The sequence below is a fragment of the Bidens hawaiensis genome, unplaced genomic scaffold (assembly GCF_021521415.1).
Source record: "Bidens hawaiensis isolate Kalapana, Puna unplaced genomic scaffold, B.hawaiensis_p1.1 tig00027593_1, whole genome shotgun sequence".
NCBI lineage: Eukaryota > Viridiplantae > Streptophyta > Magnoliopsida > Asterales > Asteraceae > Bidens > Bidens hawaiensis.
In genome coordinates this window covers 77096-94043 of record NW_027494477.1, presented here as the reverse complement: position 1 = coordinate 94043, position 16948 = coordinate 77096, and the positions used below count along the sequence as shown (strand labels likewise).

At 34.5% G+C, this 16948-nt stretch overlaps 1 protein-coding gene across 1 annotated transcript; it reads left to right on the top strand.

Moving 5' to 3' along the window:
* The first annotated feature begins 514 nt into the window (after positions 1 to 514).
* On the top strand, positions 515 to 7225 carry LOC143575713 (protein indeterminate-domain 12-like). Its single transcript, XM_077060003.1, has 3 exons — positions 515 to 1070; positions 1669 to 2065; positions 6370 to 7225. Exons 1-3 carry the CDS (start codon positions 893 to 895, stop codon positions 7127 to 7129), a joined length of 1335 nt encoding a protein of 444 aa, XP_076916118.1. The 5' UTR covers positions 515 to 892; the 3' UTR covers positions 7130 to 7225.
* The last annotated feature ends 9723 nt before the right edge of the window (positions 7226 to 16948 follow it).

The window sequence follows — 16948 nt, the reverse complement described above, 5'->3', positions numbered from 1 at the left end:
ACAATAAATAAAGTGGGTGGGTAATGACCCATATAAGATCCATATTCAAGAAATTGGGTTAAAAAGTATGAGAATTAATAGATGAGATAGTGACAAGTGGCATATAGTAATGGTTATTTATTAGAGTAGTAAGATTTATAGGTCTATGTTAGATAATCTTTTTAAATCATATTGAATGTTCAAACGATCATATAACCTTGAGTTTGCTTGGGATCATTGGCACCATCACCCTGTTCAAGGTGATTTTTGTTCGGGCCGAAAGAGATGGGGGCAGTGTTTCCACAGCCTCCATCTCGACTACACTTCGTCCAACCTTATTGAACAATAATGTAAACTATTAAAATGTAGAAATATCATATCAATGAAGCTTTTACCCTATGATTAAAAAATATATTATAAAAAATAATAATAATAATCTAATAACATAAATGCGGAATCTACTTGTTACCACTAAAATACAAGTAGATAACCTCTAGATATATACCTAAACAAAAATAGGAATATATATATATATATAGTACACATGATGAGCAAAATTTTATTAGAAAAAAGTAGGAAAAAAACAATCATATATTATAAATTACAATTGACCATGAAGACACATGCTTTGTGCTCTAGTTTCTTGCTCCAAGTCCCTCTTTGTTCCTTCAACTTGTTTCTGTCATCCACACTAAGACAAACTAAGAAGAGTTCATTGGTGTTTTGTCTTGGGGTTATAACATCAAATCCCATGTTTTGTCATGAGCAACCGATGAGACCAAAAGCACAGAATCAAGAATAAACCCTGTTAGCATAGATTCTACCAATCAACAAGAAAATATACTAGTTTACAAAGTTCCCGCCAAATATCTATATTAAGTACTTTCAATTCCAAACTCTTTGTGCTTCAAAAATGTCAAATATCTCAGGAGATGAAGGTGGAAGCTTCTCTTCAGGCAATACTGGTGGTGCTATAGAAGGTGGTCAACAAAGACAGCCCCTTATAAACTCTCCTGATTTTAGATCCACTTCTCATGAGCTTGTTCCTGATTCATCCAAGAAAAAGAAAAGATCCTTGCCAGGAACTCCAGGTAAAATTTATTCCTCTATTCATTTCAGATAAGGGTCTTGGTTTTCATACACCCCTATAAAAAAAGTGCATAGTAATTAACCGTACGTTGTATACTCTTATGTAAATTGTAGTATACAACAAAGAGAGTGTGTATGATTACTAAGAAGGGCGTATGAAAAAAAAAGTGTCTTCCGTTATGATAATATAGAAAGAGGGGTGTTTATTTCAGAAAATAAATGCTAAAAACTTTATTTATTTCTACATAGAAGATAATCAAAGTATAAAAAATAAATAAACAAAGTAGAAATTGAAGTTTAATTCTATGTTTGTTTTTATATGCAAAATTTTTATATTGATTATCTTGGTATGATATAATGTTAGGTCCAAATGAATTATTGGCTTATGGATTGCAATAATTGAAAGTTCTTTAATTCTCATATTTTTCTAACATTGTGTTGTTTTGCTGCTTCAATTAATTAAACACATGTGTACTTTTGTTTACATGTCCATCCAAGACCCATTTTTCTTGTGACATGGTGTACTAAACACACTTGTTAATTATCAATTACAAATCGATTATTATGAGTCGCATGACTAATCATGGTGTCTTATTGCAGATCCGAGTGCCCAAGTCATCGCCTTATCGCCTACAAGTTTAATGGCGAAGAACAAATATATATGTGAAATTTGCAACAAGGGTTTTCAAAGGGATCAAAATCTACAACTGCACAGAAGAGGCCATAACTTACCATGGAAACTTAAGCAGCGAACCAGCACCGAAATAATCAAACGCGTGTATATATGTCCCGAGCCAACATGTGTCCACCACAATCCGGCTCGTGCATTGGGTGATTTAACCGGAATCAAGAAACACTTTAGCCGAAAACATGGTGAAAAGAAATGGAAATGTGAGAAATGTTCCAAAAGATATGCTGTACAATGTGATTGGAAGGCTCATTTTAAAATTTGTGGCACCAAAGAATACAAGTGTGACTGTGGTACCATCTTTTCCAGGTTTCCTTTTCTATCCCTGTCTAAGCTTATTTCGCATTTAACTTTTAAATCTTGAGATCCCTTGAGATCCTATTTTTTTTGCTTGGAATTGTATAGAATATTTTTTTTAGTTGGGGATTTAGATAAAATTAAAACGTTTTAGGTGCACGATAGATTTTGGAGTACATCTAGGTAGTCTACTACCTCAAGTAGGGGACTTTAACTAATACTTTTTTAGATGAGAAGTCTGCTTATTGAAATAGCGGATTAGAATAAGGAATGGTTTTGTTTTAGATATTTATTCTCTTCCCAAGGCACTTTAGACGGATTTTGTTGCCTTAGTTCTTCGTGTTCACTACGTACTTAAATAAGTAGACTTGCCATCTCACCAAAAGTTAGTTGAAGACCAACTAGATGAACTCAAAAAAGTTGTTGCCCACCAAAATGTAATTAAATTTTCTCTAAATCCCTTAGTACCGAACAATGTTTATAAAAAAACATGTTAAACAAAAGAAAATATGCACTTTTCCAATAAAAAAATAAAAAATGATTAAAATAAAATGTTTTTCCATATCTACTAGAAAAAAAATACACATATATTATTATGTTTTCTTATATAAACCTAAAATGTTATATTACCTACATGAATAAGTTAGTTTGGTTGATTTCTGTGTAAAAAAATACACACTTGTATTGAGAAGTACAGCACTTAACACATATAATCATTGAGAAGAAAATTAACTATTAAGATTTTTTTTTTCCTTTTTGTTCTTGCATTATTTCAGTGTTTCTAACAATTAAACAATCTTTACCCAAAATGATGAACCTTTTTGTTCTTGAATAAGTTACTTTTTTTTCCTTTTTGTTCTTGCATTATTTCAGGTAATTGATTTGACTAAAAAAATATGTTAGTACATAAACCTACTTTTTAGCTTTAGTATTACATTCTTTATGCAAGAATTTGACTTGAGTACATAATTTATTTATAATTTGCCTTTTAAAAAAAATAATAAATCTTAAACTGTTACCAAATTGTCTTCTACGTACTATATGAAAATGATTTTGTGTTGTCAACTACGTACCTATCAAAATAGAGTCCAATAATTCTGTTTTTCTTAGTTTACTAGGTCATTTTCTCTACCTGCTAGTCTCATTAATTAATTATTGTTGTGAAGGTGGGGAAAAGAATAGTTTATAGTGGAGTACGGGCCATCTTTAAACTCGTTTTATGTTAAAATAAGAAAAAAGTTAATTGATATTTCTTTGTGTGCAACACCCATATTTTTAACACTATTTTTTTAATAATATTTTGCAACGGTTTAAAACCCGACGAGGATGGTAGTTTAACCAATTCGCAATGGTTTTAAATTAATAAATATTTGAAAAATAATACAAATCAAGTCATAAATTTTTTAAGTAGGTACCTTAAAGCAATGGTGTGATTGATGTCCCTAGAATGTATTTATACCGTGGAAATAATATTTGAAGAACGTGGGCGGTCCATCTTATGCTTACGTACCGTGGTCCATCGTATCCTTATGTTGAACCTACATTAATTATGGGCGACATGACAATAACATGAAACATGCCAAGTATTTTTTAATATAATTCCTCAATTTTCTCCCATAAGTTTATTCACTCATTTAAAAACCCAACAATTCGGTTTATACTTGGAAATCATGGTTTTCGAATAAAAGTAATGAACATATATAGTACCCAATATTGTCAACAAAGTGGAAATCAAAGTTTCTATTGAAAATTTGAATATAATGAATTTGATATATCATTATATGAAGATCGTAATCTTTTTAAATAAATATAAAATTGAATTATTTCAAAGCAAAATACTCCGTTAAAGTCTTCAAAATTATGTTTACTTGCAAGAAATTTTTACATCTTAACGCACATACTTTCTTAATCACAAGTTAAACTATCAGATTGTTTAACGACAAGAAAATTAAAGAGTGTGTTAAGTTGAACCATACTTATCCTTAAAAAGGACATTTTAGTGCACTTGGTGTGTTTTGTAAAACTTTATGTACTCGTGTTGGTGATATAAACTCTCCAATTTCTAATCCTTGCTCAACCACTATAGGTTTATTAAAATAGCAAATGATTATTGAATATCGGAAGATAAATGATTGGGAAATAATAGAGTCCACTAAATATCTAAAAAGTTGATTAAAATGCACACTTACTTTGAATAAAATATTTAAATCATTTTAGTCAGTGTTGCTTTCCACGAATGCCCCTAAGGCTGAGGGGTGTGGAGCGTGAGAAAGGGCGCAAGAGGACAGCCGCTCGCGCCCCGGGGCGCGAGCACCACACCACCGAGGCGCGAGAGGGGCGCGAGCGCGGAAAAATAGGCAGGCGCCAGGGGGTTCGCGGGACAGGTTGAGCGTGAGGGGCATGGGGAATGGTGAAAAGAGCCGTTTGAAAGCTTAAATGAGCCGTTGGCTCTTAATTTTTAAAAATAAAAAATTTTTTCTACTCCTATATATTACCCATTTTATACAACACTTTAACACAACTTCAAAAAACACCAAACTTACCCATTTCTTTATACAACACTTCCTATATATTACTCATTTCTTTCAAACTATATGCCAAAACTACCAAGGTGACATTCCGCCACAACCGCCCACAATCAGTGATCAACAAAAACTTCATAACATAGCAAATATCAAGAGCCGTGAGATACACGGGGATCTTCGACATGAGTTGGTTGAACATTTGTGGGCGAGGCGACCAGAGGATCTTGTATTAGATTAGTTTTATTATTAAATATTATTGTTTGTTTAATTTTTAGTATGTTTTTTTTATTATATGAATTTTCAAAAAAATGTGTGTTTTTTTAAATAATTTTTGCGTTTTTTTAATAATACGTTTTTTTACTACATTTAAAAAATAATAAAAAAAAAACCGCTCGCGCCCCCTCTCGCGCCCCTCCACACCATGTCCCGGGGCGCGAGCACCACTACCAACACCCATCTTATCAACTTTCTCTCTCTGCCACACGTCACAATATTATTGGCTGGCGCCCCCACTCGCGCCCCCTCTCGCACCCCCCACACCCCTCAGCCTAACTGTGTTCATATTGCATTAATATTGAACTTGAGTTTTATAGTAATATTCAAAGGATGTTGACATGGTACATCGACTTGATGACACATTGTTTCCATTATAAAAGTCTTTCGTTTCTCAAATTTTCAACAAATAAAAGTCAATTTAATCGGCGCACCAGTACTGTGCTAATAGATATCCAATTATTCAGTTAGTTAAACATTTTCCTTTGAATATATATCTATTTCTATTAACTTTGATATAAAAGATACCATATCACCATATATATTAATAAAATCAAGAATAAATTTCTTTAGTTGAGCATCTAGACACATTTAACATCGATCTCAACTTTATTATTTACTAGCTTTTATCTCTCGTATTACAGACGTTGTTTTACATTATTCGTTTATAATATTTATATATTTTTTTGTATTTTAACTTTGTTTTTTGTAAGAAAGTTAATAACATACTTAGAGTTTTATAATAAAAAAGTTTCACAAATAAATCAAATGTTATAACCCGTTTAAAAGGTATCTAGGTTTGATTAGACCCCATAACCTGCTTATTTTTTTACTATATTTTTTTATTAATTATAAATAATATGTTTTCTAAAAAAATCGAATATTAGTTTTAGTATCCTTATTTTATAGGATTTTTATATCAAATATTTGATAAAATTAATTTTTAATTTAATGAGATGTTATAACCCGTTTATGGGCTATCTGGGTTTGGTGAGACCCATACCTGTGAATTCGGGTTAGATGAATGAGAAAACCTTCATTTACAAATAAAATAATATAATGATATGAGAGAATATAGAGAGTAACCAGATAGCTTTTAAAAGTTTCGTTTTTACATATTTTAGATTTTTTGTTTTTTAATGAAAAATATTATAACTCCCGAGACTTGAATCTAGGATCTCTAGGTATTTAAAATCTCACTAATAGCATAACCATTTGGTAATACATTTCTTATATATCAGGAGATATAGAAGTTTCTCCCGCTATTACCCCAAACATAAAATAAATAAGTAAATAAATAAATAAAAATTAAAGAAAGAAAAGAAAATCCCAAATATGACACAAAAACATATGTTCAACTGGACAACTTTTATTAATACGAATTCTAAATTTACCAAAACCTAAGTACATAATATCAAAAGGATTTTGTTTTTAAGTTATTAATTATGTCTTTCAATTATTTACTTTGAAAAATGATTTACAGCTCTTTTTTCATTATTTGAATCTATATGCATGCAGAAGGGATAGCTTTATAACTCATAGAGCCTTTTGTGATGCACTAGCTGAAGAGAATAACAAACTAACCCAAACCGTGCAACAAGACCACCAAAGCATCCCTTTAACAACCTCCATCACTTCACCCGAATTTAGCCATGGCTGCATGCAAGATTCTAGGACCCCATCAGAACTACTACCTTTGAACATCATGCAAGTTGGTCATGGAAGCCTATTTGCCAGTAGCCCTAGAACAATAGCTCTCTCCTCTCCTATGACTTCAGCCACTGCCTTGCTACAAAAAGCAGCCCAAATGGGAGCAACCTCTAGCAATAGTAACAACAACAATTACAATAATAATAATATTGTTACTACTATGGCACCACCATCCTATGGAGGTGCTTACAATAGTACCGAGACTCTAGTTGACCAGTATCACCAGCATCAATCACAACTTGCCGCGATTATCAGTCAGGGATTCTCTACCCAATTTCAAGAAAGCACGCTCTCACCGTTTTTTAACCAAAGTGTTAGTGGAGGTGGGAATAGTGATGGAATAGGAGGCTACTGGTCCATGAACTCAGACAAAGAGGCTATTATGAACAATAATAATAATAAAAGTGATGTTGGTAATAACATAAACCATGGAGTGGGTGATTCTAAAAATCCCTTGATGAGATCTAAAATAGATGGAAATGGTGATAACATGGTTGATTTTATGGGTGTGGGAGGAATGAGACTCATGAGTTTCAGTGAGCAACAACACCAGGGAATGGAAATTTGAAAACTATGATTTTGCTAATAATAGACCACCTACATTGAGAGCAATTTGAAGTGTACAGACAATATCGAGCTTGTGATGTAATATATATTTCTTCGTTTTATGACTACATATGTTACTAATATTACTTTAGTTATGTAATGGGATTTACGCTACATGTATTACGTACTAACGATACTTGAGTGCGTTTGTTAGTGATTATATTACATTTGGCAATAGTAAAGCATTCGTACAGCATCTTTTTGTAATGCATGATCAAGTACCAACTTCCTAACATATGATGTAATGATAGATATTGAAGTCACATACAATGATTCAATATTTTAGGCATTTATTTGGCTATTTATTACACTTTGTTCATCAATTTCAATTTCAGAACGAAATTTCACTTTGCTCTAGAATTTCATTGCTGATCAATGTGTTTGTGTGGATTGTATGGCTTAAATACATGAAAATTTATGTGTTGGTTCTTTTGTTACTTAATTGAAGGATTGATCTCGAATTATCAATAAAGTTGAGGGTTTATTTTATAATGTTTTATTTTAGTAATTTGAATTATAATAGGTTTAGAAAAGGTTTCGTCTTGAAGAAGAAGTTAAGTAGTTGGCTTGGAGAACAAGTTTAGTAGATCTATAAATTAGGGGTCTAGGTTATTATTTATAGTGAGTCAAGAAGTCTCTTCTCCATGTAAGTTTGTTAAGTTCGTGAAGTTTGTTTTTAAGTTTGTTTGGTTCTATGAAAAGAGTCGAGGATTGTCACCCCAATATCTAGTGTTCGTTTGTTGGATCTGATTGTTTGATCCGTCTGGGCCAAAAATTGGTATAAGAGTCATCTCATGTTCAAGAATGTGAATGGAATTCCATACCAAAGTCATATGAAGAAAGAAACAAGTTCAAGAATTTGAATGGAACTCCGTACCAAAGTCATCTCATGTTCATCCAAACCGAAAAGAAAGTTAAAAACTACCGCGGACGCCGTAGAGGCCGTGGAAGATACAACGGACGAGGAAGAGAGAATCTATAGTGAACGTGAGAATTATGAAAAACATGAAGACCGTAAAAGAAACCCTAAAGAATAGCAAGACAGAAGGAAGTATGTAACGTGCTACAATTGTGATAAGATTGTGCACAACTCGAATGAATGTAAAGAGCTAAGCAAAGGGAATGAAGAAGTGAATTTGACAAAGAAAGATGATATTGATCCTTATTTGTTCATGGTAGTTTGTTCAATAAAAGAAACTAGTTTGAATGAAGAAAGGGTTATCCCTGGTATATTTGAAAAGAATGAAGGTACATGGTACTTAGATAATGGTGCAAGTCATCATATGTAAGGAAAAAAAGAGTTTTTTACTACCTTGGATGAACGATTTTCGGCTCAAGTGAATTTTGGTGATGGATCCGAGATCAAAATCAAAGGTAAAGGTAATGTGTCTGTGGTAGTAAAAGTGGTGAAAAGAAAACGTTTGTGATGTTTTCTATATGCCTAAGTTAAAGACCAACGTTATTAGCTTGGGTCAGTTAGATGAATAAGGATGTAAGATTAAAATAGCTAATGGGATATTGAGGCTATATGATCAGAAAGAGAGATTGTTGATGAAGGTTCAGAGAAATCTGAATAGGACGTACAACATCAAGCTTCAAGTATGTTATAATTCTAACAACTTTGAATATTAGAAGAGTGAAAGTTATGATATGAAACCGATTATGAAAGTGAAGGATATTTGGTTGGAACAATTTCGAATGATTTATTTAGAGTTCGTGAAAGTCTTGGTCAAGAACGAACTGATGAGAAGAATCGAGTTGAGAAAGAAAATGGAAATATGGCTAAAGTTAAGTAGTGATGGAATGAATGCTAAGTTTGAAGAATCTGTAAAGAAAGTATGCTATAGCCAGTTGAAAAGAAGGAATAAAGGTAAAAAAGAGGAATAAATCAAGATTAAGGGAGTGAATGAACGATTAATCTTGAATTATCAATGAAGTTGAGGGTTTATTTTATAATGTTTTATTGTAGTAATTTTAATTATAATAGGTGTAGAAAATGTTTCATCTTGGAGAAGAAGTTAAGTAGTTGGCTTGGAGAGCAAGTCTAGTAGGTCTATATATAGGGGTCTAGGTTATTGTTTATAGTGAGTCAAGAAGTTTCTTCTCCATGTAAGTTTGTTAAGTTCATAAAGCTCGTTTGGTTATATGAAAAGAGTCGACGGTTGTCACCCCAATATATAGTGTTAGTTTGTTTAATCTGATTGTTTGATCCGTCTAGGCCAACATTAATAGTCTAACAAATTGGCCTAAATGATGTATTTTACTAACAAATTAACGTATTTACTACCTAAGTAAGAATTTCAGAGAAGCGTTTAATTATTTCGTTTAGATGATGATTAAGGTTCTATACAAATATTGTTTGCATACACAAAATATATACATAAACTACTCTAGCTATGTTATGATCTCTTACAATAGGATCTAATATTCTTCCGCAAGCTAAGGGCGAAGAGTGACATGTAGATTGAATCACAAAACCATGAATCTTTGAGACATCAACTGTTTCGTGAAGATGTATGCAATTTGATTGTCTGTTGATGTGAACTGAATATGAAGTTTTCTTTGAGCTATTTATTTTTTGTAAAGAGTGAGTCAATTTCAACATGCTTCTTTCGAGCATGGAAGTCTAGATTAGCTGCAAGGTAGGTAGCAGCCACATTATCACACCAAAGCGTGATAATAGATTTTGTCTATTCCAAGCTCTTATAACCAAGTTAACTTAACAACCGTATTAGAAGAGCTTTCAATTTTAATTAAGTGATAACCTAGAAATGCAGTGTGGTCTAGGAGATAAAGTTAGAACCCGATTTGACGGAAAATCCCCCGTGGAGCGAAAATCATTTGGACACCAAGCCCAGTTAGCATTGCTAGTGACATTTGTGAAGGCCTGGAATGCGGAGCCGGACGTGTGACGCATGAGTCAGCCATGGTCAAGAGTTCCATTTAGTTAACATAGTATTCATTTGACAACAAACCAATGATTTTCGAGCGTGGCATACATGTATTGGCACACTATGTCAACTGCGAAGGTAATATTCAACCATGAAAGAGAAACATATGGAAGGGCCTTAGTAGTTGACGATACTTGACAGGTTTAGGGAATAGAGGGTTGTCCTCAGCAAATCACAAATAAAAGTACCTTTTTATGTGTGAATCCCTAGAAATCACACATGTTTCAAAGAATTTAAAAGATAGTTTTTTTGGAAAAGCGTGAAATCAGTTTGACGATGGAAGGGGATAATATAGAAAAAGCGTGTTGATGAAGTCAAAAAGAATTTAAAAGATAGTTTTTTTAAATCAGCCAAAGGTAAACCTTTCAACAACTGTAAGAGTGAATCGGGAATCCAACCCATTTTTCTTACCACAAGAGATGTGGTCGAAGCCCTTTCAGATGACAAGGAGGATTCTAGGAAAAAAGAAGAAGATGTGAAGAAACATAAGAAGAACCGGAAAGGGAAGATGAACCAATTTTGTCATATCATTCTTCTGATGACCACTGATTCTCAATGAGTATAACACCCCTTTGTTAAACATATAGTTAAGATTGGGCTTAAAACTATGGTCCTTGTGTGTTTAATAAATCTATATATAGGTTAGTATCATTTAAGAACTCTAAAAAAGTTAAAAACTCTTAGGAACCCTTAAAAACCAAACAATTTTTTAATTTTTTTTATATATTAACATTATTTAAGAGTAGTTTTATCATATTCTATATAAAAAAAGTTGATTACATATATTAATCACAAGTTTACATATATATAAAATTTATGTACTAACAAATATATGTAAAATTTATGTACTAACAAATTTACATGTGTAAAAAAAACATAAATATGTATAAAAACTAAGTTTCAAAATTGTAATTGTAGATATAGATATAGAAAATGATAAAACTACTCTTAAAGAACGTTAACATATAAAATTTTTTATAAAAAATGTTAGTTTTCAAGAGTTCCTTCAAGTTCTTAAATAATTTAACAGTTCTGTAATGATACTCATCATATATATATATGTATGTATAGTCGTTATGTTGTCGACATTTGTATAAACGAACTAATCCTCTACTTGTAAAGTTGTAGTATTTAATCAATGATGTTCGGAATCATATGATAATACGAGTCCTATCCATCCCAAGTTTATCACGAGTAATTAAAATTTGGTTCGTATTATTGTAGTTTTCTAACGTAATTTAAAGATAGGGAATTTGTAATCAAATTCCATAAAATAAATCTAATTTGTATACAAAAATATAATTTTTTTTTTAATTTTAATTGCTGGAGATTTTAAAACTTTTTAATCTTAATTTTAATTTAGAAAAGTCAAAATACCAACAAAACACTAATTGGGTGATCTGTGTGTAGAAAGAACTGCCAACGGGAGAAATGATCCCTTAGTAAACCGTCGATAAATATGCTAGAGAAGTTGAAAATTTGTTAGAGAAGTGACAGTGGTGTTGCATCGGTTATTCGTTGATGAGAGTTTGTCACGCCATATCTTAGAACCTAGAAATATGACCAATAATTAATACTTCTTTAAAAATATATAAGAGTTTAAGGTTGTAAAGCGGAAGTCTTTGATCTAAAATATAGTTATATACAATAGTCGGGAATTAAACACCCGATGATTGGTACAAAAGTGTTTAACTTGAAACACTATAATTTACATAATTTATTTTTTAAATACTTCATCTAAGCCATCATATCATTTAATGGCTATCCATCAACTCCAATCAGTTATTCTTGATTACCTGTAAAATAGTTTTATAAAATACGTCAGCAATACATGCCGATGAACTTTAAAACATTTATGAAACCTTAGTTCATACTTGAAACAGTCAGTTTCCCTCTAGACCAGAGTACCAATTATATCACATTAGTTAAGGCCACACAGTCATATAGACTGTCTAAATGAGACGAGAACTTGTACCACGCATGGCGGGGTATGCCAACCCTCTGCCCATATATGTAAGGATCAAGACACACGTATAACTAGCTTGAATGCGATACTAAAGTTTTAGGGATATATTATCCCATGTAAACTATGGTTTTTGGGTAATTGATTGGTTTAAAAAGTTTTATAAATATGAGTGTGTTCACGTTTGTTTTGATAAGCGCTTTCACTAATTTATGCTTTGGAGTTACCTCAGACCTAACGCACGAGAATAACCTTGTATAAATATCTAGATAAAAAGATCTAGCTTCAAACCTTTATTCTGCTTTGCAAAACCTTAACTTGATAAATGTTGGGTCAATAAAATTGATAAGGAAAATTGGAATCTTCTCAACCTCTCAGAAAAAGCTAAGTATGGAACTCGAGCAAACTCAAGCATTCCGAGCAAGATATCTTATGCGAGCAAGGCTATCCTCATGAAGTCTTCTAAGTGTTAAGCTTCGAGTAAGCTACACTTCATCGAGTAAAGTTGTTCTTGTATCAAGTAGGGTTTGCAAAAGAACAAACACTTGATTATCTAAGCTTAAACCAAGTTTACGAGTAAACCTAGTAGGTCGAAAAGGATAAAATAAGGAAGGGTATCAAGTGTGCTTGTAGGGAGTTATTGGAAATTATGCTAAGCATTTTCTTTTTGCGTGTTACTTTTTGTTTGTGTTTTGTGGTCATAGTAAACCCTAACTGTGGGGAAGCTCATGGTGGTTTTGTCAAGATTCAGTGAAGTAGATGTTGTCATATCATAATTCAGGAAGTGCGGGTCAAGGTTGCAAAGGTACTCATCAGCATGACCCGTTTGAGATAAGAGATTTGAATCAGGTGCATGTGTTTCTTTCCTTTGCTTTGATTTTTGAAATAGTTTAAGTTTCGTATACCACACTCTATTGTTAAATGAAAATATACATTGGGGACAATGTAACGTGTAAGTGTGGGGATGCGGAAAAGTATTAGGGAAAGAGTTTTTGAGAAAGTGAAAAACATTAACAAATGTCCCGAATTTTTAATTTTTTTTGCAAAACAATGGAAAATGATAGAAAAATTGGGAATTGTTTTTCAAAACTAGTATATATATATATATATATATATATATATATATATATATATATATATATGAGATAATAAAAGACGGAAACACACTTAACTTGGGATGTGTTGGTATAATAAAAAAATTTCTGAAAATGCTTTAATATACATATAATTAAAATCATAAAGTCTTATGGGTTCCCATATTAGAAAAGTGGAGAAACTGAAATGTCTAAGTTAATGAATAAGCACCACTGAAGGTTCCAGCCGGATCACACAGGAATATCTCGTAACACGAGGGTGCGGAATCCCCACGTAATACGATACGAGCGTAAGATAGATAATACGTTGAACCGATAAAACAAACACACGGCACAATACTAATAAACTCGATTGTATTGCAACACTTCAACACGTGATATCAATAATCACTAACACACGTTCAGAGAAAAAAAACCTTTTTTTTTCTTCGATAAGCCGAAGTGAGGTTTAAATAGACCTCGACAACTTCGCCTAACATACTAGGCGAAGTTGTCATAAATTCGCTTATCCTCCAAGTTCGCCTACATCCCAGGCGAACTTATACAAAACAATATTCAAAACCAAATAAACAATCTAAAACGATTACAGACACATACAAAACACAAGATACTGAACTACTGACATTATGCACCAACAGACTCCCCCTTGGCAGTAGCTTCATATCTCTATCTTCATTCTCGTGTCTAGTAATCCCAAAATCTCGTGCCACCCGTCTTCAAGCATGAACGCCCTGTTTTACACAGACAGAGACCACCCTCTGGTACTTCTTGGCTTCATCTTTCCACGCAGGAATGTAGAATATCTTCTTATCGTTTAGTACCTGCAAATCAGCTTGAGACAAATTTACCAAGTGCATGGGATCATACACTCTCAGAATCTCCTGTTCGTCCTCATCTTCCATAACAGCTTCAGCTGTTTGACTATCAACGTACCACCACTTGAGACTCTTTAAAACATCCTTGGGCATTATCTTCATCGGCACTTCTTTCAAACACCGAATCGGCTTATATTTCATCACCATCCAAGGTTTGCCATCAGCTCGCATTCCTTTTTCCTTATCTTTAACTAACTTCCCATTCTGAGGCTTTAACAACTCAAACTTCTTCTCTTTCACACTTTCTTTCCACACGATCTTCCCAATTATTCTAGCCATATTGTCATCACTCCTATTAATCAATCTCAATTTAGCCAAATCCTTCACCTCACACTCAGGCAAGGTATTGAGCGATCTCAAAGTCTTCTTAAAATACTGAATCCCATCAAAGCGTTTAATCACAAATAACTTTAACTGCTCATCATACAGCCAGCAAATAATACCTTTCTACGACTAAGCATACCCCTTGATATTGTAACTCTTTTTGAACATTGTTGGAACCGCTGGCTTTTTTTTCTTGACAAACCACTGAGCACAGCCTTCTTTCCATCTCGGCTGTTCTTCCCACTCAGACTCATCTGACACATCCATATCTTGACTCACATTCACCTTGTCAACATCTGGAATATCATGTTCTACACTATCATCCACAATCTCACATTCTTCTATCTCACTATCAATCACAATCTGTTCTCCTATCTTTTCAATCTCATCAATAGTTAACACATCATCTGTTAAATCATCATCATCACCCAACATTTCCTCATCATCAACAACAACGACATTCTCACCACCTGATCCACTTGATGTACCAGTTGACTCCCCCCTGAGATGTGGAAGTCCCAAGAGTTTGTTCAGTTCTTGGCAACTCACCACCTGCACCTTTCGATGCATTGGGATCATCGTCTCTATCTTGTCTCTTCTTGGTTCTCAACTCGTCGCCCTTGCAACTCGTTTCCCCCTGAGATGCTAAGAACTCTTTAAGGGCATCAAATAATTTACCGTGTTCTACAAGGAGGGACGACTGTAACTGGTTCTCTACCACAAGTCTTTGGATGGCATGAGTTTGGATGAGATTAATTCTTGACTGTTCAGCAACCACCCTTTCAAGAGCTGCTATCCTCTCGGAATCTGATAAAGTAGCATAAAAATCAAACCTTATGTGAAAAATGTCTTGAGCATACGGTGGAGGAATCCCAAACTAACTGGAATATCAGAAGTAGTCGGAAAAGTAACTGCGGGTGGTATTGAAACAGACATCCCCGCAGTAGCAACCAACGTTGACTCAACAAATCTTGCAACAACCTCCGATAGAGTGACAGTAGGAGGTGGCAAGGAGACTATCTCCGGTGCTGTGAATTGAAACGTGGTCGGAGGAACACCAAAAGATGACGATGTGGTCACCACGGGAACACTTGAGGTAATCGGTACTATCACAGTCATAGAAGCAGGAACCATAGTCATACCAGATAACGATGGTGGAGAGAAACGAACCAACCTTGAGCTTTCACCAACTCCTGAACTTTCACCAGCTCTGACCTTCTTCGATCTTCGTACCAACTTGTCTAACTCCTCCTCATAGTCAGATTCACTGTCATCCGAGTCTTTCTTTCTCTTGCCATGTATTCTTTCTTGTCTGACCAGAATCTGTTGTGCTTCAAAGATATCGTCAGTGTAGGAATCAGAGTCGGTTCTCTCAGAATCCACCATAGACGTAGCGACCATAGAAACATTCACACCAGATGCCTCAGCTACTGGGGCTCGATCCTCAGCAGCTGGATCAATTTTTTCCATGTCAAAGAACCCTTGCCCTCCAAAGGCGACTTCAAGATCAACCTGTTCTTCCGGAGCTGCAACAGGATCAGCAGGCAGTGCTTGTTGTACCACAGGTGGTGGTTGAACCACATGAGGTGGTTGAGGAACATTAGCCTGTTGCGGTGCCGGGTCACGAAATTCATCTCCTGGAGGAGCAACATAAGCAGGATTCACCAAATAACCAAACAATGCAGTGTGCCGCGGACGAAGTTCCGGTTTGCTACGAGCACTTGATGACCTACATTGCGCAAAAATTCTCTTACTCACACTTTCAACATAACGGATAGGACGTCGTTGAGGCAGCGTAGGGGCTACGTGATTCAGAATCATCTAGAGGAATCTCGGGTACATCAAAAATCTTTCCCTGGCGACCGCGCGTCTCTGACGATCAATTTCATAAAACACCATCTGACTAAAGCTGTAGGGCTTGTTGTAAGTCAGGGCAGTCATTGCAGATTGCATTGTTGCCCTCATACCGTCTGTACCAGCTTTACGACCAGACATGCACACTATCATCACGTGCATCAGAAAACGCCACTGATCTAATAAAAATCCCTTTCTCCTTTGAGTGTCACCCAACGGACCCGAATAACCCATACGCAGAAACGCACCATCTTTGAATGGAGCCGGAAAATCTGTTGGATCATTTGTAGTTTCAACCCCGAACTGTAAAGAGACCCTTATTTGATCTGCCGAGAACTGTACCACCTGATTGTTCACTGTAGCGCGCATAACCGGAGGATCAACTCTACAGTCATATTCAACCGTTCGCCAAAAGTCTTCGATATTTGGTAGTGAAATAGGGAGAGTAGTCGTGATGGCGTGAAAAATACGTGAGCGAACGAGGAATGAAATGATCTCACGATAGTCGTCTATACCACTAGCATCCGGATCCAAAGTGATATACATGTTGTGACCCGGAAAGAACTGTCGGTTGTTGTCACCACCTTCGTCACCACCAGCCCCTGCAACAGCAGCCATATCTGCACAACAAACGGTCTAAGTTAGAACACTGACGTAGCAGATCATAACGTCGCCTATTACCATGAGCGAAGTTATGATATCTTTAACTTCGCAGAACCC